Genomic DNA, 21,008 nt, shown 5'->3' on the forward strand with positions numbered 1-21,008 from the left:
CACACAACGGCTGGTTGTGTGTGGAGGAGTAAAGATGAGCAGCTGGTATCTTAGCAACAGCACGTTAAAGAAAGGAGGAGAGGGGAGAATGCATCGGTGAAGGTGGAGGATGTACCAAACTACTGATAGTCTGCACAGACACACACACACACACACACACAAACACAAGCATGCGCTCGCGCAAACACACACACACACATGCAGGACTCAGCACTAATGGGGTGTTTGGAGCGAATGGACAGCAGACAAAAGGTTTTTCTGTCTGAGCGTCCTGATGTTCAGATCTGAGTCTGAATGTTTTCAAGACTGATCCTAATAATTCTGTGCTCAAAAGCCAGCAATGTTTAAATATATATCTATATTTATTGTTATTATTATTATTATTGTTACTTGAGACATAATAATTCAAGAATTTAGCGGAAAATCTCTTAGTAACAAATTAAAATATTACAAAAAATACCTTTTACACTTAAAAAAAAAGAATTACACAGAACTTTAATTAGAAATTAAATATAATTCCACCAGCATACACGTGGTTGGCAACTATGTTGGTTGTATAGAAGTCTATGCTTCATGTGTTAAAGCTGCATTCTCTCTCCTGACCACCAGGGGGAAACTTGTCTGGTTGTATAGAAGTCAAGTCCTTGTCTGCTGCACACATTAGTGCCTATATTTGTGTACATAAAGCAGTCAAAAATACAGATGTGATTTTATATATTTATATATATTTTAAATACTGAAACACAAAATCCAACCATGGTGGAAAAATAACTAAAGAATAAAAAAACAAACTCTCTTTGACCCACGACTTGTTCTCAGTAGCTCGTTTTGACTCTTTAAAATGAAAAGGCGGGGAACACCTCCCACAGCAAGTTCAGGTCAAACTTCCTGAACTCCTGCGACAGCTGGACGGGCGCCGCCACCACTCGCTTTACCTCGTCATCGTAGCGCACCTGCACAGTGAGAAAGGTGTACAGTGAGGCCCTTTCATGTGATCTTCCAGTCTAAAAATTGTCACGTCTTTGTGGAAAATGTGCTTTCCTTTCGTAAAGGCAGGTCCATTGTTTCCTATGCTAAAGGATCTGAGTAAGGAGCGCCTTTCTTTTGCGTTTAGAGAATTCAACCAGCACTTATAATGGCGGCCACACCTAGGTCAGTTCACTCAGTGAGGAACCTTCCTAACCAAAAAGGACTATTTGACTGCAGCCCTAGATTACCCTCTGCTGGCCAAAACCCGGATTAGCACTCTGACTGCAGACTCAAAATCCTCCTGTCTCGTGCAAAATCTGTAGAATTTCAACAACTGTGACTTAATAATCTTTTTTTGTTTGGGTGTTTCCAAAATATATTTTTTATGGCCCTGATGCCTTCTCTGTAGTCAATATTAGTATAAAAACGGTGTATGTAAATTATAAACGGAATAGAGTTGGAAGGAATGTGACGTTTTTTAACTATATTGACAGAGTGGTATGTGTCCTTGATGAAACTTGGATGTGTGGTTGAGAGAGGATTGAGAAAGGACTCCAGGAACTCTGCAGTGTGATATGTTTCACTGCTGCAGTCAGACACATTGGGTCTACCTGGAGGAATTTGATGTGATGCTGCTGCTCCAGAAGACCACTCTGAAAAAGATGGCTGATGCCACCACAGAGTCAAAGAAGGTCTTCAGGAATGCTCCAAAAGACCTCAGTCTCTCCTCAGCAGAAATAGTCTGCTCTGTCTGCATGTGTGTCTGCAGTCCAATGAAGATGGAGAAGAAGGCAGCCCATTAGATGAGAGGGACACCTCTCAAAATGAAGCTGTTCTACAGAGACACTTTCTGCTGGTGCGTAAAAAAAAGTTGCCTAATTTGAGTTTTACATTTTTGCCAGGGACACGATGAGAGCGTTGAGCTGGGAGGCGAGTCCCAGTGCCTCTGAGCGATAAGTTACTTCAATCAAATAAACAGCAGAGACCAGCGCAGAGAAGCAATCTGTTTATGTGCACCCGTCCAAGCTCTTGATGCTAGCCGCCAGTTGGAGGGTGAATTTGGGGTATAATTTGCTTTCTAAGCACCTAAAATGTTTTAGAGATAGCTCGATTTTTACTTGAGACATTTTGAGAAAAAAATAGAAAGCATTACTCTGTTTGTTGACCAGCACTTTATGAGCACACAAGGGGTGGGTGTGTACGCCTCCTGTCACGACTGTTGCCTCACTTGCTTTTATTTTGAATCTGCCTCCAGCCTCTTATAACCCAGAAACATCCCAGACCTACCTTTACAAAGCATCTTTTCGCATCTAAATCAGGCTTAAGTAGTCTGGACTAAAGCTTTAAGATCTGGAGTAGACTGGACCAAAGGTTTAAGTTACGGAGTAGACTGGACATAAAGGTTTAACTTGCTTCAGGTTTTAAGTTTGTTTAAAGGGAGGACTTCTGTACTTTTACTTCCATTAATTATGATTACTTTTACTTGTAATGGAGTATTTTTACAGGAATGCGTTGCAATAGTAATAGGTAAAATGTGTCTTCCACTACTGATAGTTGGCGATTTCAGAACTCTTTTCCTGCAATAAGATGAACCCATTGAATGCGTTGTGATGTCTTTTGACTTCAGTTTCTTTGGTAAATTGATTATTTTTCTATTGTTTTTCGATCAATTGCATCGATAAAAATCATTACATCTTTATCTGGTCATTGGTTCTCTTAACAAAAATTCAATAAAGATTTTTTTCATTTTTAAATATTGCCGAAAATAATCTGTGTCAAACGTGAGTTTATTTCATGAAGATAATCTTCACTAATAAACATTTTAAAGATGTTTGAAATGTAAAATAAGACGCTAATGCTAGCCTATAAGTTAAGGTGACCAGATGTCCTCTTTTTCCCGGACATGTCCTCGAGACCTAAAAACTGCGTCCGGCAGGGATTCCAAAAACGTCTTGGATTTTGCCTCGTGTGATATTTGTGTTTCTCTGTGTCTTTCATAAACTAGTTATTACGCCCTTACAAGTTTTGAAAACGGTATCTCCCTTACGTTCCACCTTTTTGCTTGAGCTCTGACTGTAGAGAGAGAACTGTCATTGGTCGACCGATCTCAGTGTTGCCAGATGCACGATAATTATCCCCCAAATACAACCATTTTGAGCCTTTGGTACGATACTACGCCATCACCAATCTGGCAACACTGAGCACCTTGTCACCTCCACTCGCGACGAATATCCTGTTACGCTCTGAAGAAAGTTCGGCATAAAACATCGCCGCATCAATAATCGACTGGAATTTCAGCGCCGGATTTTTTTTGGTAGCTTAGCACGACTCGTTCTTTTTTATGAGCTAAAGATCGCGCAGATGCACCACTGTGGAGCGGGATAATGAGGTTTACCTTACGGCCAATAGTTGCATTGTTTACAACATGAAGTCGGACAGTTTTCAGCTCCCTTTAAAGTATAGACAGGATGTCACAGAAAAAATGACTTCCTGTTAGTTCCGATCTGTAGTCAAGTTGTAGTTTACAGATTACGTTTGGATTTATTTATTTGTGATTATAAATATATATTTATGTAGAAATGTGTGTGGAGCTGCATCCTTTGTTCTTCTATGTCTGCCTATGAAATACATTACTGCTACACACACATTTCTATATAAATATATATTTTTAATCACAAATGAATAAATCCAAACGTGATCTGTAAACTACAAGTAGACTACAGATTGTAACTAACAGGAAGTCATTTTTTCTGTGACTTCCTGTGTATAATCTGAAGGCAGCTGAAAACTGATAGACTTGATTGCAGTTTTTTGTAACCGCCTCCTGCAGTGGCGCCTGCTCTTGTCTAGATTCCAGGCGAGGCACAGCTCTAACAAACGAGCCTAATGCTGAATTACGGTAAGGGTTCATAAAGGGCACAAAATGTCTGCCACAAAGCCCTTAGGCACTCGACAATTTGACAATGGAACACTCCTATACACTCGAGGACTTTGCGGGAGCGAGCCACAAAGTCTGTGATTCCGTAAAGGTGGAAACTGGGATTGGGCCTTCATGTTAGCCTACAGAGGAACTCCACCATGGTCACATAACTTCATGTTAGCTTATAGAGGAACTCCATCACGGATACGTGACTTCATGTTAGCCTATTGAGGAACTCCACCACGGTCACATGACATCACATCTCCTCCACTGAGCTGAAGGAGGACTAGTGTCCTAGTGAGGGCCATTCACTGACCTATCAGAGATCAAAACTACCAGACCTGATTTTAAATATTTAACCCAAAAATCAACATTTAAAGAACACATTGACTTTGAGACGAGGAAACAGGAAGTTGAAACAATGTTGACTCATTTCTGCGTTTCATTGTTTATTTTTCTCAATCCCTCAGATCTGGACTTTGAGGGTTGAAGTATCTGGAGGCCGTTCTTTCCATCATTAAACTCCTGGTTGAGGAAAACAAAACAATAGAATTCTGATTAATATCTGGCATATAATATTCTAACCCTACTTGGCATATGGTCACTCAATGAGTAGGATGTGTTCAGGGCTCATTTTTAACTCACTGCAACGATAAAGGCGGTTGACGCGGGCGATGTCATTCTTGCTCATCTCTCTGGCGTATCCAAAGTTCAGGTTTGGGTTTTGCTTGGAGACGATGGTCGGCTGCCCGTTTTTGGAGAAAGCATATCTGAAGGAGGGCACACAAACACAATGATTGGTCTCCGGCAGCAAATTGTTTTTCTTCCATACAAGTTCAAATGTTCTGCTTCTACAAGTTAAAGTAGCGCAACCAACTTGAGTCGGTGCATACTGCGCCACCTAAAGTATAGAAAGTATAGAATATATATATATATTTATATATATATATATATATATATATATATATATATAAATAAATATATATATATATAAATATATATATATATATAAATATATATATATAAATATATATATATATATATATAAATATATATATATATATATATATATATATATATATATATATATATATATAAATTAGGGCATGGCAAAGATAAAAACATTTAACTGATTATTTGCATGATTTCTCTGAAATGAACAGCAATTAATCGCAATATGTGCTAAATTCAATAATAAAGTAAAAACTTGTGTATTGTACACTTTTATTTTAAAGTAATATTATCAGAACAATATAACAGGCACTCTGGTGCAACAGCAAGTTAAAATACATATAAATCTGTTTTCTTTTTTTATGAAGAGGTACCAGAAGAAACATTTGTCTTGTATCAGGGAACAGCACGAACAGTGTGTTCAGTAGTGAGGGTCCCTGTTAGGGACAATCAACTCCTTCTTTTGTCTATGCTCAGTTTGTTGCTGTACATTAATGTTATTGTTTTTGTTGTATGTTTTTTGTTTGCCTTAAGCAAAATGTATCTGGTTTTCTGTTTTGAGATAAGGTGCTTTTATTTTGAAGACGAAAAACAGAGTTGAAACGATAGTTGCATAGGGCGCCTATGCAGACCTATTTAAATGGCTTTTCTAAGGTATGTGACCCTATAACAACAAATCATTGAAAAAAACGGAAAAGACAACAAAAAACTACATAGCAATATAATAAGCCAACTTATGTTGGTTTTAGAATAAATAAAACATATTTTATATCTATATATATATACATATATATATGTATATTTATATGTATATATATATATATATGTATATATATATATATATATATATATATATATATATATATATATATATATATATATATATATATATATATATATATATATATATATATATATATATATCTCTACCATTAGGCCAGCTGTGATCACAGCAAAAACAAGTGTCACAGACCGACACACTCATACAGTCCATTCTACCACACGGCTCCACCACGAGCATACGGGCCGAGGGGACCGACCCGCGGACCTGCGAGCTGCGCGTACCGCCCCTCTCTTTTGTTGCGCAACGTGTTTTAGAGACCCTCTGACTCGCGTGTGCATTAGACTCCTTGGTCCGTGTTTCAAGACGGGTCAGCTGGGTTGCCGACATGCAGACGCCTGACGCCCTTTAAGTGGGACAATCCCCCGCCCTGGCTACGCAACACGGCACCAAGGACAGTGCGCCCCTGTCATATATATATATATATATATATATATATATATATATATATATATATATATATATATATATATATATATATATATATATATATATATATATATATATATATATACAATAGAACACTTACTTTCCGTACTGCATGACTGACTCAAAGTCGTATGGAGTTCCCAGGTTGTTAGTTTGTTGCTTCAGGAAGTTTCTTTCGGTTCCTGCAGGACGAGAGAACAGACCAGCAATATTTTCATGTATATAATATATCAGCAGTTTTATTTTATATTTTTAACCGAAACTTGGTTAGACCAAGATAACAGTGCAGCTGTTCTTATTAAATCAACACCTCCCAACTTCAGATTTATGAGTGAAACAAGAGTGCATAAGAAAGGAGGTGGAGTTGTTATTTTATTTAATGAGTCTCTTCAATGCAAGCAGATGTCTTTTGGTCATTTTACTTTCTTTGAATATGTGGTTCTGAATTCCACTCAAGTTTTATTCCTCAACATTTACAGACCACTTAAATACTGTGCAACCTTTTCTGATGAGTTTACTGAACTGCTGTCTATCATCTGTTTTGATTTTGATTGTGTTGTCATTGTTGGTGATTTTAATATCCATGTTGATAATCCCCAGGACAGAAGGTCTATAGAGCTGTGTGGTGTCCTTGATAACTATGATCTGACTCATTATGTAACAGGTCCAACCCACAACAAGGGACACACTCGAGACCTGATCATCACCAAAGGTCTGAACATTTCCAAGGTTACTGTGACTGATGTTGCACTCTGATCATTTCTGTGTTTTCTTTAAGAGTACAATCTCCCTGCACACAAATGTCCAAACCCAGGTTGTGACAAACACCAGTGAACTATTGATTCAGAAGTTTTCCTCTACGCCAGCCCCCTCTTGCATCTCAGTCAACGAGCTTGTGGATGGCTTCAGTTCTAAAGTTAAAAATGTTATTGATGCCATTGAACCCACTAAGATGAAGGTTGTCTCAGGTAAGAAAAGATCCCCCTGGAGTAATGCCACGCTGGTCCGAATAGAGAAAAGAGAGTGTCGGAAAGCTGAGCGCAGGTGGCGAAAAACTAATCTCCAGGTTCACTGTGGTATCTATAAAGAGAGACTTCAAAATTATAATTAGGAACTTAGAAATGCAAAGCAGTCCATCTTCTCTGACATCATAACCAAAAACAATAACAATACACGCGCCTTATTTGCTACCGTGGACAGGCTAATAAACCCTCCGGTGTCGGTAACTGCTACGCTCCAATCCACCTGGGCTTGCAATGAATTTGCCTCCTATTTTGCTGACAAAATTCAGAGAATTAGACAAGCAGTTGGTGGCTCCACACCAACCACAGGATATGTGTTGTCACCATCTTTAAATAGCATCCATTCAAATATCATGACACAATTTCATTGAATTAATCAAAGAAGCCGAGAAGACATTATACAACACCTGAAAACCTTCTACTGCTGCTTGGATGTTCTACCGACACACTTTTTCAAAAACATTTGACACTGCATGCCCACTGATCTTTTATAGATTGTAAACACATCCCTTCTCTTAGGTGTTTTCCCACAAGCCCTAAAAATTGCTGTTATTAAACCACTCCTAAAGAAGGCTAGTTTAGACCCCGAAATATTGAAAAACTATAGGCCAATATCAAACCTCCCGTTTTTAAGTAAAATAATGGTAAAAGTGTTTTTTCAACAGCTGAACAACTTCTTGGCCGAAAACTACAGTTTTGAACAGTTCAGAAAGCTGTAGCTGATACAGAACACTGCAGCTCGAGTTCTCACTAAGACCAGTAAAGTGGATCACATCACTCCAGTTCTGAGGTCTTTGCAATGGCTTCCTGTCAAACAAAGACTTGACTTCAAAATCCTGCTGGTTTATAAAGCACTGAATGGTTTAGAGCCTAAGTATGTTTGTGATCTGTTGCAACCTTATGAACCATCCCGACCCCTCACGTCATCTGGTTCTGGTCTACTTTCTGTTCCAAGAGTCAGAACTGAACATGGAGAGGCAGAGTTCAGCTTTTTTGCTCCACATATCTGGAACAAGGTTCCTGAAAGCTGCAGGTCTGCTGAAACACTCAGCTCCTTTAAATCCAGGTTGAAGACTTTTCTGTTTGAGGTTGCCTTTAATTGAACCAGACTCAATGCTGCATCTCACTACTGCATTTTATTTCTTGAACTGCACTGCAACTTTTATTCATTAAATTTAATTCATTACTTCATTTTATTTTTACTTTAATTTGAAGTTAATGTTTTCTTAACTGTTTTTAAATCTGGTCTATCGTGACCTCAGCTGTTTCCTGGTCTATCATGACCTCTGCTGTTCCTGGTCTATCGTGAACTCTGATGTTCCTGGTCTATCGTGATCTCTGATGTTCCTGGTCTATCGTGACCTCTGCTGTTTTCTTGGTCTATCGTGACCTCTGCAGAATTCTGGTCTATCGTGACCACGTGAAATTCCTTGTCTATCGTGACCTCCTGCAGATTTCCTGGTCTATCGTGACCTCCTGCTGATTTCCTGGTCTAGCTTGACCTCCTGCTGATTTCCCGGTCTATCGTGACCTCTCCTGATTTCTTGGTCTATTGTGACCTCTGCGGAATTCTGGTCTATCGTGACCTCTGCTGTTTCCTGGTCTATGGTGACCTCTGCTGTTTCCTGGTCTATGGTGACCTCTGCTGTTTCCTGGTCTATGGTGACCTCTGCTGTTTTCCCGGTCTATCGTGACCTCTCCTGATTTCTTGGTCTATCGTGACCACGCGGAATTTCTGGTCTATCGTGACCTCTGCTGTTTCCTGGTCTATGGTGACCTCTGCTGTTTCCTGGTCTATGGTGACCTCTGCTGTTTCCTGGTCTATGGTGACCTCTGCTGTTTTCCCGGTCTATCGTGACCTCTCCTGATTTCCTGGTCTATCGTGACTTCTGCTGATTTCCTGGTCTAGCTTGACCTCCTGCTGATTTCCCGGTCTATCGTGACCTCTCCTGATTTCCTGGTCTATCGTGACTTCTGCTGATTTCCTGGTCTAGCTTGACCTCCTGCTGATTTCCCGGTCTATCGTGACCTCTCCTGATTTCTTGGTCTATCGTGACCTCTGCGGAATTCTGGTCTATCGTGACCACGTGGATTTCCTGGTCTATCGGGACCTCCTGCAGATTTCCTGGTCTATCGTGACCTCTGCTGTTTTCCTGGTCTCTCTTGACCGCGCTGAATTCCTGGTCTCTCGTGACCTCTACTGTTTTCCTGGTCTCTCGTGAACTCTGCTGACTTCCTTGTCTAGTGTGACCTCTGCTGCACTCTGGTCTATCTGGCCTCTGCTGATTTCCTGGTCTATTTCTCAACTCCTTGCTCTATCTTTTTGGGGGTTAACTTAAACTCTTCACTGGGTGAGTTCTGCTCATGCACGTCCCCTAACCATTACCAATGTAACCAAGTCTCTCCTGATTAACTTCCTTTTCCTTAGGCATTTCCTGGTAGGTAAGGTATCACTTTATTTTATTGATATAAAATCTTTTGGGGGGATTCTGCCGAGTCAGAACTCCAGGTCACTGCCCCCTGTTTATCCTGGTTCAAGATAGAGTCCGATCGCCAAACAAAAAGACTCTGCACTATTCATGGTTGTATCAAACGTAATAAATGCATTGTTAATTCGGAACAAGTCTCTCCTGAGTGAAATGGTTTTATGTGAAGCACTTTGAATCGCCTTGTTGCTGAAATGTGCTATACAAAATAAACTTGCCTTGCTAAACTTGCTTACAGTTGGTAAGAACTCTCACTTCTTTCAAAAAATCAACAACATTGTGATATGTCGACTTCTTGGTCATGGAGTCATCCCTCGTGGCTTGCTCATTCTTACAAATGAAGCGAATGGTGTACTTGCGTTCGTGAGGTCTTGTACTCAAGCTCAGGCTCTTGTCTGGGTCTCCCTGCGATAGTCAATGATTTTAAAAGCTTCACAGGCTTCAGCGCGGAACCGACCAGGTCTGATCTTATGCGCTTTGTTTTTATGCTTGCATCAAACCATCTTCTTAGTTTTCTCCTGCTGGCTGGAGAGCTGTCAGCTGACACGTTTAACTCAACTCCTCCAGTCAAGTGACTTGTTTGGATTGACATTTATACATTTTTAATTGCACATTTATTTGACTTGCAATAGAAATTGCGGAATGATCTCTGACCTGGTGTGATGTTCTTAAATAAAATGGAGACATAGTTGTCTCTGTCGGAGCGGACTTGCTCGTGGTGGAAGCCCAGTGCGTGGAGGACCTCGTGCTGCACCGTACTTGTGTACAAACAACCGTTCTTTCTCAGGGACACCGCCTGCCCTTGTCGTTGACGGCCCAGTCTGGACCAACACCTGCGCACACAAGCACACACACACACACACACACACACACACACACACACACGCCCACAGTACAATAAGTACAAACAAACAAGTGTGGCTGAGGCATTTCCGGCCTAGTGTGTTGTTTGGTGGAACATTGAAGTGAACCGGCTAGAGACCATATTTAAGAAGTGGACATAGTCGTCGTGACGTCAGCCGCTAGTTTGTATACTGATGTTGTGAAGCCAAGAGCTTAGCATTTTATTTCATTTGTGCTAATCAATCCCCATAAATGTTACACATTGTCCCTTTAAAAGTAGCATACCATTTGGTAGCACTTTATAATAAGTGCATACTATTCAGCATAAAATGATCTTATTATCATTTAGCATAAAATGATCTTATTATCATTTAGCATAAAATGATCGTATTATCATGTATAGGGCCTGAATACTTCATTTACAAATGGGAATCAATCATTTATAAAGTATGAAACCCAAGAATCAAGAGCTAATCATTTATAACTGTGTTCATGAATGAATTACTCTAAGTATTCATGTTGGATGAATGCTTTATAAATACGAAGTTCATGGTTTACTAATGTTAAATATTGTCTACTTAGTGCTACCTACCGTTTTACTGCAAAGTACTTGCTGACAATAATTGTACTTCTGTAGGACTTTAACTTGTGATAAAAACAAGAGTGCTGCTGTTGTTTTATGTTAGCTGTGTATTTGTACGTGTGTGTGTATATGCGTATGTACCAGTTGATTGGTAATAGAGGTACAGCATTAAGCTGGTTTAAGTTGTTTTTATCAGATCGATCTCAGTTTGTTTATGTAAATAATGAAGCCTCAATGACCACTGCTATTAGTTATGGACTTCCATAAGGTTCTGTGCTTGGACCAATTTTTGGACAAATTTTAAAAAAAAAGCCTTTTTCACCTACATAATATTTTTAAAAGAATTAGGCATATCCTGTCTCAAAATGATTGAGAAACGTTAATCCTTTCGTTAAGCATTTGTTACTTCAAGACTAGATTACTGTAACTCCTTATTACAGGCTCCGCTGAGAGCCTTGGGTCTCTTCAGTTGATCCAAAATGCTGCAGCTCGTGTATTAACGAGGACTAGAACGAGAGATCACATTACTCCTGTATTAGCTGCTCTTCACTGGCTTCCTGTAAGATTAATAATTATATTTTAAATCCTCCTCTTTACCTATAAAGCCTTAACTGGTGATGCACCATTATATCTTAAGTAGCTTATAGTGCCAGACTACCGCGCCAGAGAATTGCGTTCATTGAATGCAGAGTTACTTGTAGTTTACAGAGTCTTAAAAAAATAGGTCTGGGGCTGGAGCCTTCAGTAATCAAGCTCCTCTTCTGGATTGAGGTCCATGCATTCTGCTCATTATATAAATAGTTTGTCACATTCATGTAACGTTGCTTTTTCTAGTCACATGACATCTATTGTATCTGTCCATCCGGGGAGAGGGATCTCCTCTGTTGCTCTCCCTCAGGATTCTTTCTTTCCCTGTGAAGGGGTTTTTACTATCTTTATTTGGGGGAGTACTTGAACTCCTTCGCTTGGGGCAGGCATGTTGTCCCCACCTGGAGGGAGCAATCCACCGGTTTCCGGCAGAGAACCATGGCCTCGGATTTGGAGGCGCTAACTCGTGTTGCACACTTGAAGTAAATAAAACGCTCCACCGTGTGCTGGGCAGGTTCTCTTCCTTTATTTCTCTTTCGTGCAGATTACAGCGAACTTTACAAGCCACAACTACTTCCGCTCGTGCTTCTCGCGACACTTCGTATCCGTTACCTTTATCTCGTTCTGCTAACCGTCACGAAAACTGCATCACTGGTATCACAGCGCCATCTATAGGCTAAAACATGCAATAGCATTGTAACGTACAAAATAAAAACCCACAAAATCAGGAAACGGGACCAAAGAAAAGACAAAATGAGGGCTTTGCCACACTCGCATCCCTGCCGCTTCACACTCGGCTGCAAAACGCCCCAGCGAATGCTGGAGGTCACGTTCCAACCCTCACCTATGGTCACAAACTCTGGGTCGTGACCGAAGGAACGAGGTCGAGGATACAAGCGGCCGAAATGAGCTTCTTCCGTAGGGTGGCCGGGCTCAGCCTTAAAGATAGGGTAAGGAGCTTGGACTTCAGTAGGGAGCTTGGAGTCGAGCCGCTACTCCTCCGTATCAGCTGAGGTGGTTCGGGCATCTAATCCGGATGCCTCCTGGACGCCTCCCATTAGAGTTTTTCCAGGCACTTCCAACTGGGAAGAGGCCCTGGGGAAGACCCAGGACACGCTGGAGGGATTATATCTCCCGGCTGGCCTGGAAATGTCTCGGTGTCCCCCAGAATGAGCTGGAAAATGTTGCGGGTGAGAGGGAAGCCTGGGTCGGTCTGCTGGGTGTGCTGCCACCACGACCCGACCCCGGATAAGCGGCGGAAAATGGATGGATGGATGGATTTGGGGGAGTTTTTCATGATCTGATGTGAGGTCCTGGGACAGGGATGTTAAATGTACAGATTGTAAAGGCCTCCAGGGCAAATCTTGTATCTGTGATTTTGGGCCATACAAAATAAACTGAATTGAATTGAATGTGTGTGTGTGTGTGTGTGTGTGTGTGTGTGTGTGTGTGTGGGTGCACCTACCCGTTTCCAGAGAAGAAGTGGATGTATTGGCGTTGCCTGCTCCTCCAGTAGAAGCGGATGCAGGTGGACTTGTGGAAGGTCAGCAGGCTTCTGATGATGATGTTGCGCTCGTCTCTGGCTGTGAAGACAAAGCAGACGTCTGAGTGCTGCTCTTCTTTCCAGCATGGCAGCACTTTATTCATTTTAAGTGGTCAAAGGTTTATTTTCTCACTGTAGCCGGAGGATATGGAGACGGGCACATAGACGTAGCGTCCATGTTTGGTCCACTTGCAGCCCGTTCTCACGCAGGGGTGTGCATTTCTCTCCCAGTTTGGAACGATGTCGCCGTGCACAAGGCTCGATTCTACAGAGCAACAAGTACACAGACAGGAGTATGAATATATGAACCGGGAAGACATGTGTTATGTTCAATATGCTGCAGGTAAGTTCTTCATTATTATTATTACTATTATATTGTTATCACTAGATTTCTATGGAATATTTAATAAAATAAAAAAATACTCTTTTACAAGTTACAAAATAGCCAAATATTGTCATAACACTGATGAATAAGGACGAGAAGACAGAAAATCCTCACGTTTAATAAGTTTAATGTTTAGAACTAATCATTAATTGCTGACAATTCATTGATTATTATAATAATAATATCATTCTAATGATAAATTGTTTCCCATCATGCATTGAGAGCTGGATTATTTAAATAAACGTCTAACTCACCAATGCCTTTGTTGGCTCTCGCGATGCGTTCAGAGACGTCCAAATCCTCTGAAAGCAAACGGAGAAAACAAACAGATGAGACAAGAAGCTACGAGCAGCTTGTACATTAAATACAAGACACACAGCTTTACATCAATATTTGTGGATATGCTTTACAATTCAACTCACCCATTGGAGGTTCGTCATCAGCTGCCCCCTACAGCACAAACCACAGCAGGGCTCATTTTAAAATCCTGTTTTCTCTTTACTGTTTCATGGTGAAAACCAGACTAATAAAAACGTGTCAATTATAGGATGACATGCTCTTTTGTGGCTTCTGACAATTATGCTCCATCTTAAAAGTTTCATGAAATAATAATAAAAAACTAAATAATCAACTCCGTTTCTCTCTTTAGTTCATGAAAATATTATATTGCATTATTTTTATAGAGTCACACTCACCGCAGGAATGACCGACAGGGAGAGGAAGAGAAAAAGGAAGGCTGGAGTCATGACGACGGTCTTCTGTAGTAAAACTTCAAAGTCTGAAAGTAAAATCAGAGCAGAGTTTGAAACCACCAAACTCTTAAAAAAAAGATTTAACAATTTGTACATTCTAAAGCTGAAGGTGAAAGTTGAAGTTTGGAGTGTAAGAAGGTAAGAAGGTAAGAAGGTAAGGTAAGAAGGAGGCGATCAGTACCTGTGGACCTGGATAGGATGCTCGATGCTGCAGGTGTTCAGCTGCTCGCTCTTTATAGGCAGCTCACGCTGGGGGTGTGTTCCACCTTTCATCAATGGACCTGTTGTGCTCAGCTGTCAGTCAAATACGCTCAAGAAGAACAATTGAAATGTTGAGGGATTTTCCACGAAGGATTGAAAAACCTTTACTGGAAGTGCCAATAATTCATTCTGCACTAAAGGTACTGCTGTGGCAGGTATTTTTAATTATATATTATATGTGTATTATTACTAATGCATTAATGCAGAAGCAGCATTTAAATTTACTTTTGGTCGTCGATAATCATCAGTTTATGGAAAAATCTTAACTTGTAAAGTACTTTTGACACTGATTGATGAGATTCTACTGTTGCACTTCAGTTAATGTTAACATTTCTTGGTTGAAAAGGGCCCCAACAAAGCCATCAATTGCCTTAAATTAGCCAAACCCTGTTGGTCTTGTGCTTATATTTTACAACAGTTTGCCTAAATATGGGATACGTTAACAATAGCGATTCATTATTTTGGTGAAATAATGTATTTGTTACCCCAGATAAAAGATAAAAAAAATATTCCCTTTTTATAATACAGTCGTCCCTCCCAATCACGCAGTTCACCTTTCGCGGACTTGCTATTTCGCAATTATTATTTTTTTGTTTCTTTTTTTTTTTTTACAGCGTACAGTATGAACGTGCATTGTGTTCTGCGCCCTCATTGAGCTAAGGGACTGTAATCAATCAATCTCCTCCGTGCAGTGTCTCCTGTACAGTACAGAATAGGTTTGGCTAAAAAATCAGCGGAGCGGCGTCAAGACAAAGAGGCACGACCTCGTAGATTGATCACTAAAATGAAATGTGTTAAACATGATCGAGCTTATTTTTTAAATCCGAGAAACTTTGAGAGTGTTTAAATAAGAGAGAAATGTGAGAAAATGTTAATGCCTGTCTGAGAAAAGTGTATAAAAGTGTGTGGTTAGGGGTTTTACAGTCTTAAAACATGTATAATAATACAAATAAAGCTCACTACTTCGCGGATTTCGTCTATCGTGGGTTATTTTTGGAACGTATCCCCGCGATAAACGAGGGACCACTGTACTTCAATGCTTTATGATCCATGAAATCAGTGCAAGTTGGTAACAATAATAATATTACTACTACTACTACGTCTACGACTACTACTACTACTACTACTACTACTACTACTACTACTACTCTTAACTCTATCTGACAGGGCAGAAGCACAAAGGGTTCAAAGTGAACACGACTTCACAAACAAAACCTTAAAAGATCACCAGGAAACAAATGTCTTGCAGAAACCAGCTCATACCGGTTTGTTCGTTGTGTTTGACATAAATCTCTCGCGTCGAATTTCAACACAAAGCTGCTGGAGCTTTAGAGGCGTTGGCACGCAACTCAACTTAGACCTAAAGAGACATTTAAGATCTGTATGAAGAGAACAAACTGTTTTCTCCGACAGGCAGGAAAAGAGCAGTAGAATGTTGTTCAGTATGTGACATTCAAGCACTTGATTATATAATGCACATACATTACATGCAGACCTATTCAATTGGCTTTTCTAAGGGATGTGACCCTATGGTGAAAGTGTTGTTACAGGCGACATATCATTGGAAAAAATTGAAGTCGCCAAAAAACAACACAAAGTCAACTTTGATTTTTTTATTCACATGGGACATAAACAGAACAGCCGTCAACTAGGTGATTTTTTATATATATTATAACTATATTCATTTTGTGTTGGACTGGAGAGAAAGGTTTTTTCAAGTCCTCTGTATGTTTTGTAGGTGTCGAGAAATTGACAATGAAGCTGACTTTGCTGGTTTATAAAACACGGAATGGTTTAAGGCCAAAGTATGTTTGTAATCTCCTGCAACCTCATGAACTTGTGGCAGGGAACGTGAGCTGGGTTTAGACCATCGTGAGACAGGTGAGTTTTACCTGCTGCACTGTGCTCGTGTTGACATACGTCCGATCACACGATCAGCTGTTTAACTAAACAGTTTGTGTTGACACCAAATTCATGGCCTGCCACTGATATATATATATATATATATATATATATATATATATATATATATATATATATATATATATATATATATATATATACGTATTTATAATATATATACGTATTTATAATATATATATATATATATATATATATATATATACATATATATATATATATATATATATATATATATATATATATATATATATATATATATTATAAATACGTTATTATGTCAGTGTTGGAATAATTGTTAAATATTTAACTGCAAAGTAGAAATGCATGATACCTTTTTTTTTGCATTGATGAACCGATGGCTTTGTGTCACGTTGTTGGTCTGCCTCATGACTGTGACACACAAGTTCACTGCAGTTACACAACAGTTCTGAAGAAGCACTCACACATTAGCAGCCCAGCACTTAACTGGCTTGACTACTTTCTCCTCTTTACCTTTTATGTTTTCAAACAGAAATTCAAATATATTTCTTTGCTGAGAAATTTACAGATCCTCAATAACTGTAATGACCAAAAGGAAGAATTATATATTGTTTTTCTTTTGTAGTGAACTGGGCCCTATTCCACGTACGTGGTTTACTGATATAGCTGGATAACTTCCAGGATAAGATGACGTAGATCTGGATTTTCGGTTCCACGAAGCCAGTTTAGATCAGTCACCATAGCAACACATCGAAATCGCCTAACCTGGTTTAGTGAAAGTTCACTGGATAAATTGGCCACTCCCACCGGACAAAACGCAGCTCTCTTCCTCATTGATGAAGGAGCGATATTAGTTTTTTTTTATTAGTTTTATAGGGAGAGAGTTATTTCAGATCCATTCTCACATCATGATGACGTCATATGAGCGCTATCGATTCTGCTGACAAGGACTCATTAATTTACGAGACTTTCTGGAGCCGTAGTTATATTGAACACCGGCGCAGCCGAGCGCTGTCCGTCTCACATAATATACACAATACATAATGTACACAATACATAGTGTACACAATACATACTGTACACAATACATACTGTACATGCAGACTGGATCACAGAAGGACTGTGTAAAAAAAATAAAAAAGAGCGCAAGGCACAGCTCACTTTTTTGCGAGTGGTACATGTTTGTGTCCGCGATGCAGAGAACATGGTGAAAGCCGCTGCGTGCTGCTCATAACGTTTATTTAGCGCTTAAGAAACGCTTGAGAAACTTATGGATGTGTTGAGAGCACTCATACTTCTATGACAGTCATTAGTACACGATGCATATCATTACTGTAGATGAAGGTGGACTCAAGATAACAATCCTTATCCCTGCTTCACTTACTGAACTTCTGATTATGAATAATACATACATACTGATCCGCCCATACAAATATTCAAACTCCGAGTTATATTGTAATCTAAACACACATAGGTTACATGAATATGCACATAGTTCATGATACATACGTGCATACAGTACATATATCCTCATAAGTATATAATAATTCCTATACTACTGCCAGCAGACACATTTAAATAAATATAATCTAAATGATTTGGGTGATGAGGCACTTAAAATGAGCAAATACATTTTATTTTGTTTAACACATTTACTTGTCTGATATTTTTGCACTGACTAGTGTTACGCGGCGTTACGCTGCATTCACAACAGGAAGTGTTGCGAATATTCGCTATGCTTGAATGTGAAAGCATCATCAGATTTTGTCATGATTATGGACTTACATTCATCACATGTAGTCATGATCAACTTCTGCTCATCAGCAGAGAAAAGAGAGAGTCTTTCTCTGAGTGTATTTCTCATTTTAGAAAGACAACATCATGAATTTGGCGTTCGACTTTTCTCCCTTCTGAAGAGGAGCGGGCACGCACAGTTATCCTGTGAACTGACGTCTGGTTAGAATAAACGAGACCGTTTGTGGGCGGATCCACCTTCGTGGAACCGACATATCCTGTAGTCAATCATCTCGTTAGGTTAAGCTGGATAATAGGACTTTTGATCGGATTTGTTGAACCACGTACGAGGAATAGGGCCCAGGGTAAACTTCAACTTCAACAATCTTTCTGACATGAAATACGATAAGATGAAACTTTATTCATAGCAAAGGAAATACAAAAACAGAGCAATACATGTGTAAGAAGTAATACTGACACCAGTGCAAACTCGAGTAAAAAAAACTGAAACATTAAATACAACAACATAACAAACTAACATTCATAACAAATGTTTGTTCACAGCATTCATAACCTCAGTTATATAACCTGTGATGCAAATAGATCTAAATCTTCTGTGTAAAAAACTTTAACAAAATTAAACAATGTTAATAATTATGTTCTCGAAATGAATGACAATTAGCACATATAACATATTGCCTCATTTGCATTTAAAAAAACCCATAAGATTTAAAATAAATAATCTTAAATGTAAGTAATAAACTAGGGAAGTTTCCTGGTGATATCTATGAGTCAATGTGTTTTGTTGAACATAACCAATCAATCATTCCGTCAGAGCGCACGCCTGCATGAACACAAGAGACGTGATTCTTATCAACACACTCGTCGTCAAACAGAGCGGCTTTCTGTCGAACATAACTCAGGTGTTGTTTCAGGCTCACACCTTAACGCAGCAAATCATGTTTAAAACACACTTCAGTGTGAATATATATCTGTTTCAAGATAAAAGAGCTTTTCTGCAGGTAAATATTGCCTAAATATTGCATTGGGCAAATTGTTCACAGTATGAAGTATAACAGTGTATTTACGTGCAATGTTTAGAGATTACCATCAAACAAGATGTGCATTCATAAGTTAAGATTTGAAACGTGCAATAATTTAGTTTTTTTGCAGCATGAAGAGACAAAAAACACACAAAAAACGTTTTCTATTATTCGTTTCATGATTGGGTTTTCATACTTTACAAATGATGGATTCCCCATTTGTGAATTAAATAATATATATTGCAAAAATAATTATTAAGGACTTATAGGTTTTGCATTAATGGTTAACATGTGCTTTATAAAGATGTTTTAATACTGCAATCTGCTGCTCTCTTCCTCCATATCTCTGCTCGGACAGGTATGTCCTCCTTGACTATGTGCCTACAGCGTCACCTGAAGTACTGGAGTGTGTGGTGCAGGGTATTTCTGTCCTCACTCACACAGAGTGAGTAGGACAGAACCAGCTAGCAGGCGTCACAGTGCTTAACCGGCAGAGAGAGAGAGAAGACAGAGAAGAAAGAGAGACATAGAGAAAAACAGAGGTGAGATGTGATTGGTCAAAGAGTACCAGAGGACCCATATATGGGTCTTTTCCACTTGTTTCCTTTGTTCAAGTGGTCATACGAACCGCAAATGAGTTTTAATACTCATGTTATTTCATATCATTTAAAATAAATAAATAATAATTTTAAATTAAAAAAAAACATTTTTACATTTTTTTTAAAATAATAATACGTCCAGCTTGATTCTGAGCAAGATTTGCCAAAAATCCGTTCTTAAGCGGTTCCCAGGTTTTTTCAACTCCATGGTTCAGGGCTTTAACAACATCCCACATACTAATAACACACCTTTTTGGAAAGGTTAGGACCTGAGGAATCAGAATCCGCAAAAAAGCACTGCAAAACAAAGCTTCGACATATTGGAAAGGTGTTTTAGTAAATAACCATGTTGTTCGGTTAAAAAATAGAAAAGTTACTTGTTTTATGGGAAAACATTGTTGGATTTTTGCGTGCTATGGCTTTAAATCTTCAGGAGCTTCTGCTGGTGCCCTATGACCTGGAAGCAGAAACATTTTCCCTTCAGGGAGGTATATTCTCACAAGGGTTACAGTATTGTAGAACTTTAAATGAAGTTAATAAACGTTGTGGTTGCAGAGATAATTAAGTTTGTGTTTAAAAAAAAAGAGAATTGTTTTCTCAAAAATCAGCCACTGGGGGCACAGGGCTAAAAAGGTTAAGGAGCGAGCATCAAGCTGGCCAACGAGCTGGCTACAGAAACAGAAAGCAAGGCATCAGGAGCACAGACAGGCGACAGGAGCTGCTCAATCAGAACATAAGCTAATAGGGATTTGTAAAAAAAAACAATTACATTATGAAATAGATATAACTTTTAACTAATATATATATATATATTTTAAATAATTATGTTCTAAAATAGCTATAACTTTGTGTTTCTGTTTAGGCCAGCAGAGAAGGCCTAGCTAGCCCTGATGGCCCGCCACTGTAGCCTATAGAGGAACTCCACCACGGTCACATGACCTCATGTTAGTCTAGAGCAGCGGTCCCCAACCCCGGGCCATGGCCTGGTACTGGACGGTGAGTCCGTTGGTACCGGGCCGTACAAAAAAGTTTTTAAAAAAGTCAGGAAAATGTTTTATTTTGAAAAAGGACCAGATACATTCGTCTGTGCATCTGAGCAAGCTAGCCAACCCACGAGCGATAGAATACCCACAAGCTTGTTAACAACATCAAACAAA

At 39.3% G+C, this 21,008-nt stretch overlaps 1 protein-coding gene across 1 annotated transcript; it reads right to left on the bottom strand.

The window, feature by feature from the left end:
* Positions 1 to 836: 836 nt before the first annotated feature.
* Positions 837 to 14,585, bottom strand: LOC137784573 (hatching enzyme 1.2-like). Its single transcript, XM_068575356.1, has 11 exons — positions 14,494 to 14,585; positions 14,256 to 14,376; positions 13,983 to 14,010; positions 13,815 to 13,862; positions 13,309 to 13,440; positions 13,098 to 13,215; positions 10,273 to 10,451; positions 6,211 to 6,292; positions 4,535 to 4,659; positions 1,869 to 1,930; positions 837 to 953 (listed from the first exon to the last, which is right to left on the bottom strand). Exons 1-11 carry the CDS (start codon positions 14,583 to 14,585, stop codon positions 837 to 839), a joined length of 1,104 nt encoding a protein of 367 aa, XP_068431457.1.
* Between the last annotated feature and the right edge of the window lie 6,423 nt (positions 14,586 to 21,008).

This window comes from Clinocottus analis, unplaced genomic scaffold, assembly GCF_023055335.1.
Source record: "Clinocottus analis isolate CAN_PGR_092001 unplaced genomic scaffold, fCliAna1.0.p SCAF_1, whole genome shotgun sequence".
Lineage (NCBI taxonomy): Eukaryota > Metazoa > Chordata > Actinopteri > Perciformes > Cottidae > Clinocottus > Clinocottus analis.

Coding starts and splice junctions, on each gene's coding strand:
- LOC137784573 (XM_068575356.1), bottom strand. CDS start 14,585: ATGAAAGGTGGAACACACCCCCAGCGTGAGCTGCCTATAAAGAGCGAG. Junction 1,931..4,534: donor CAACCGCCTTTATCGTTGCA/GTGAGTTAAAAA, acceptor ATTTGATTGAAG/TAACTTATCGCTCAGAGGCA. Junction 954..1,868: donor ACGCTCTCATCGTGTCCCTG/GCAAAAATGTAA, acceptor CTCACTGTGCAG/GTGCGCTACGATGACGAGGT.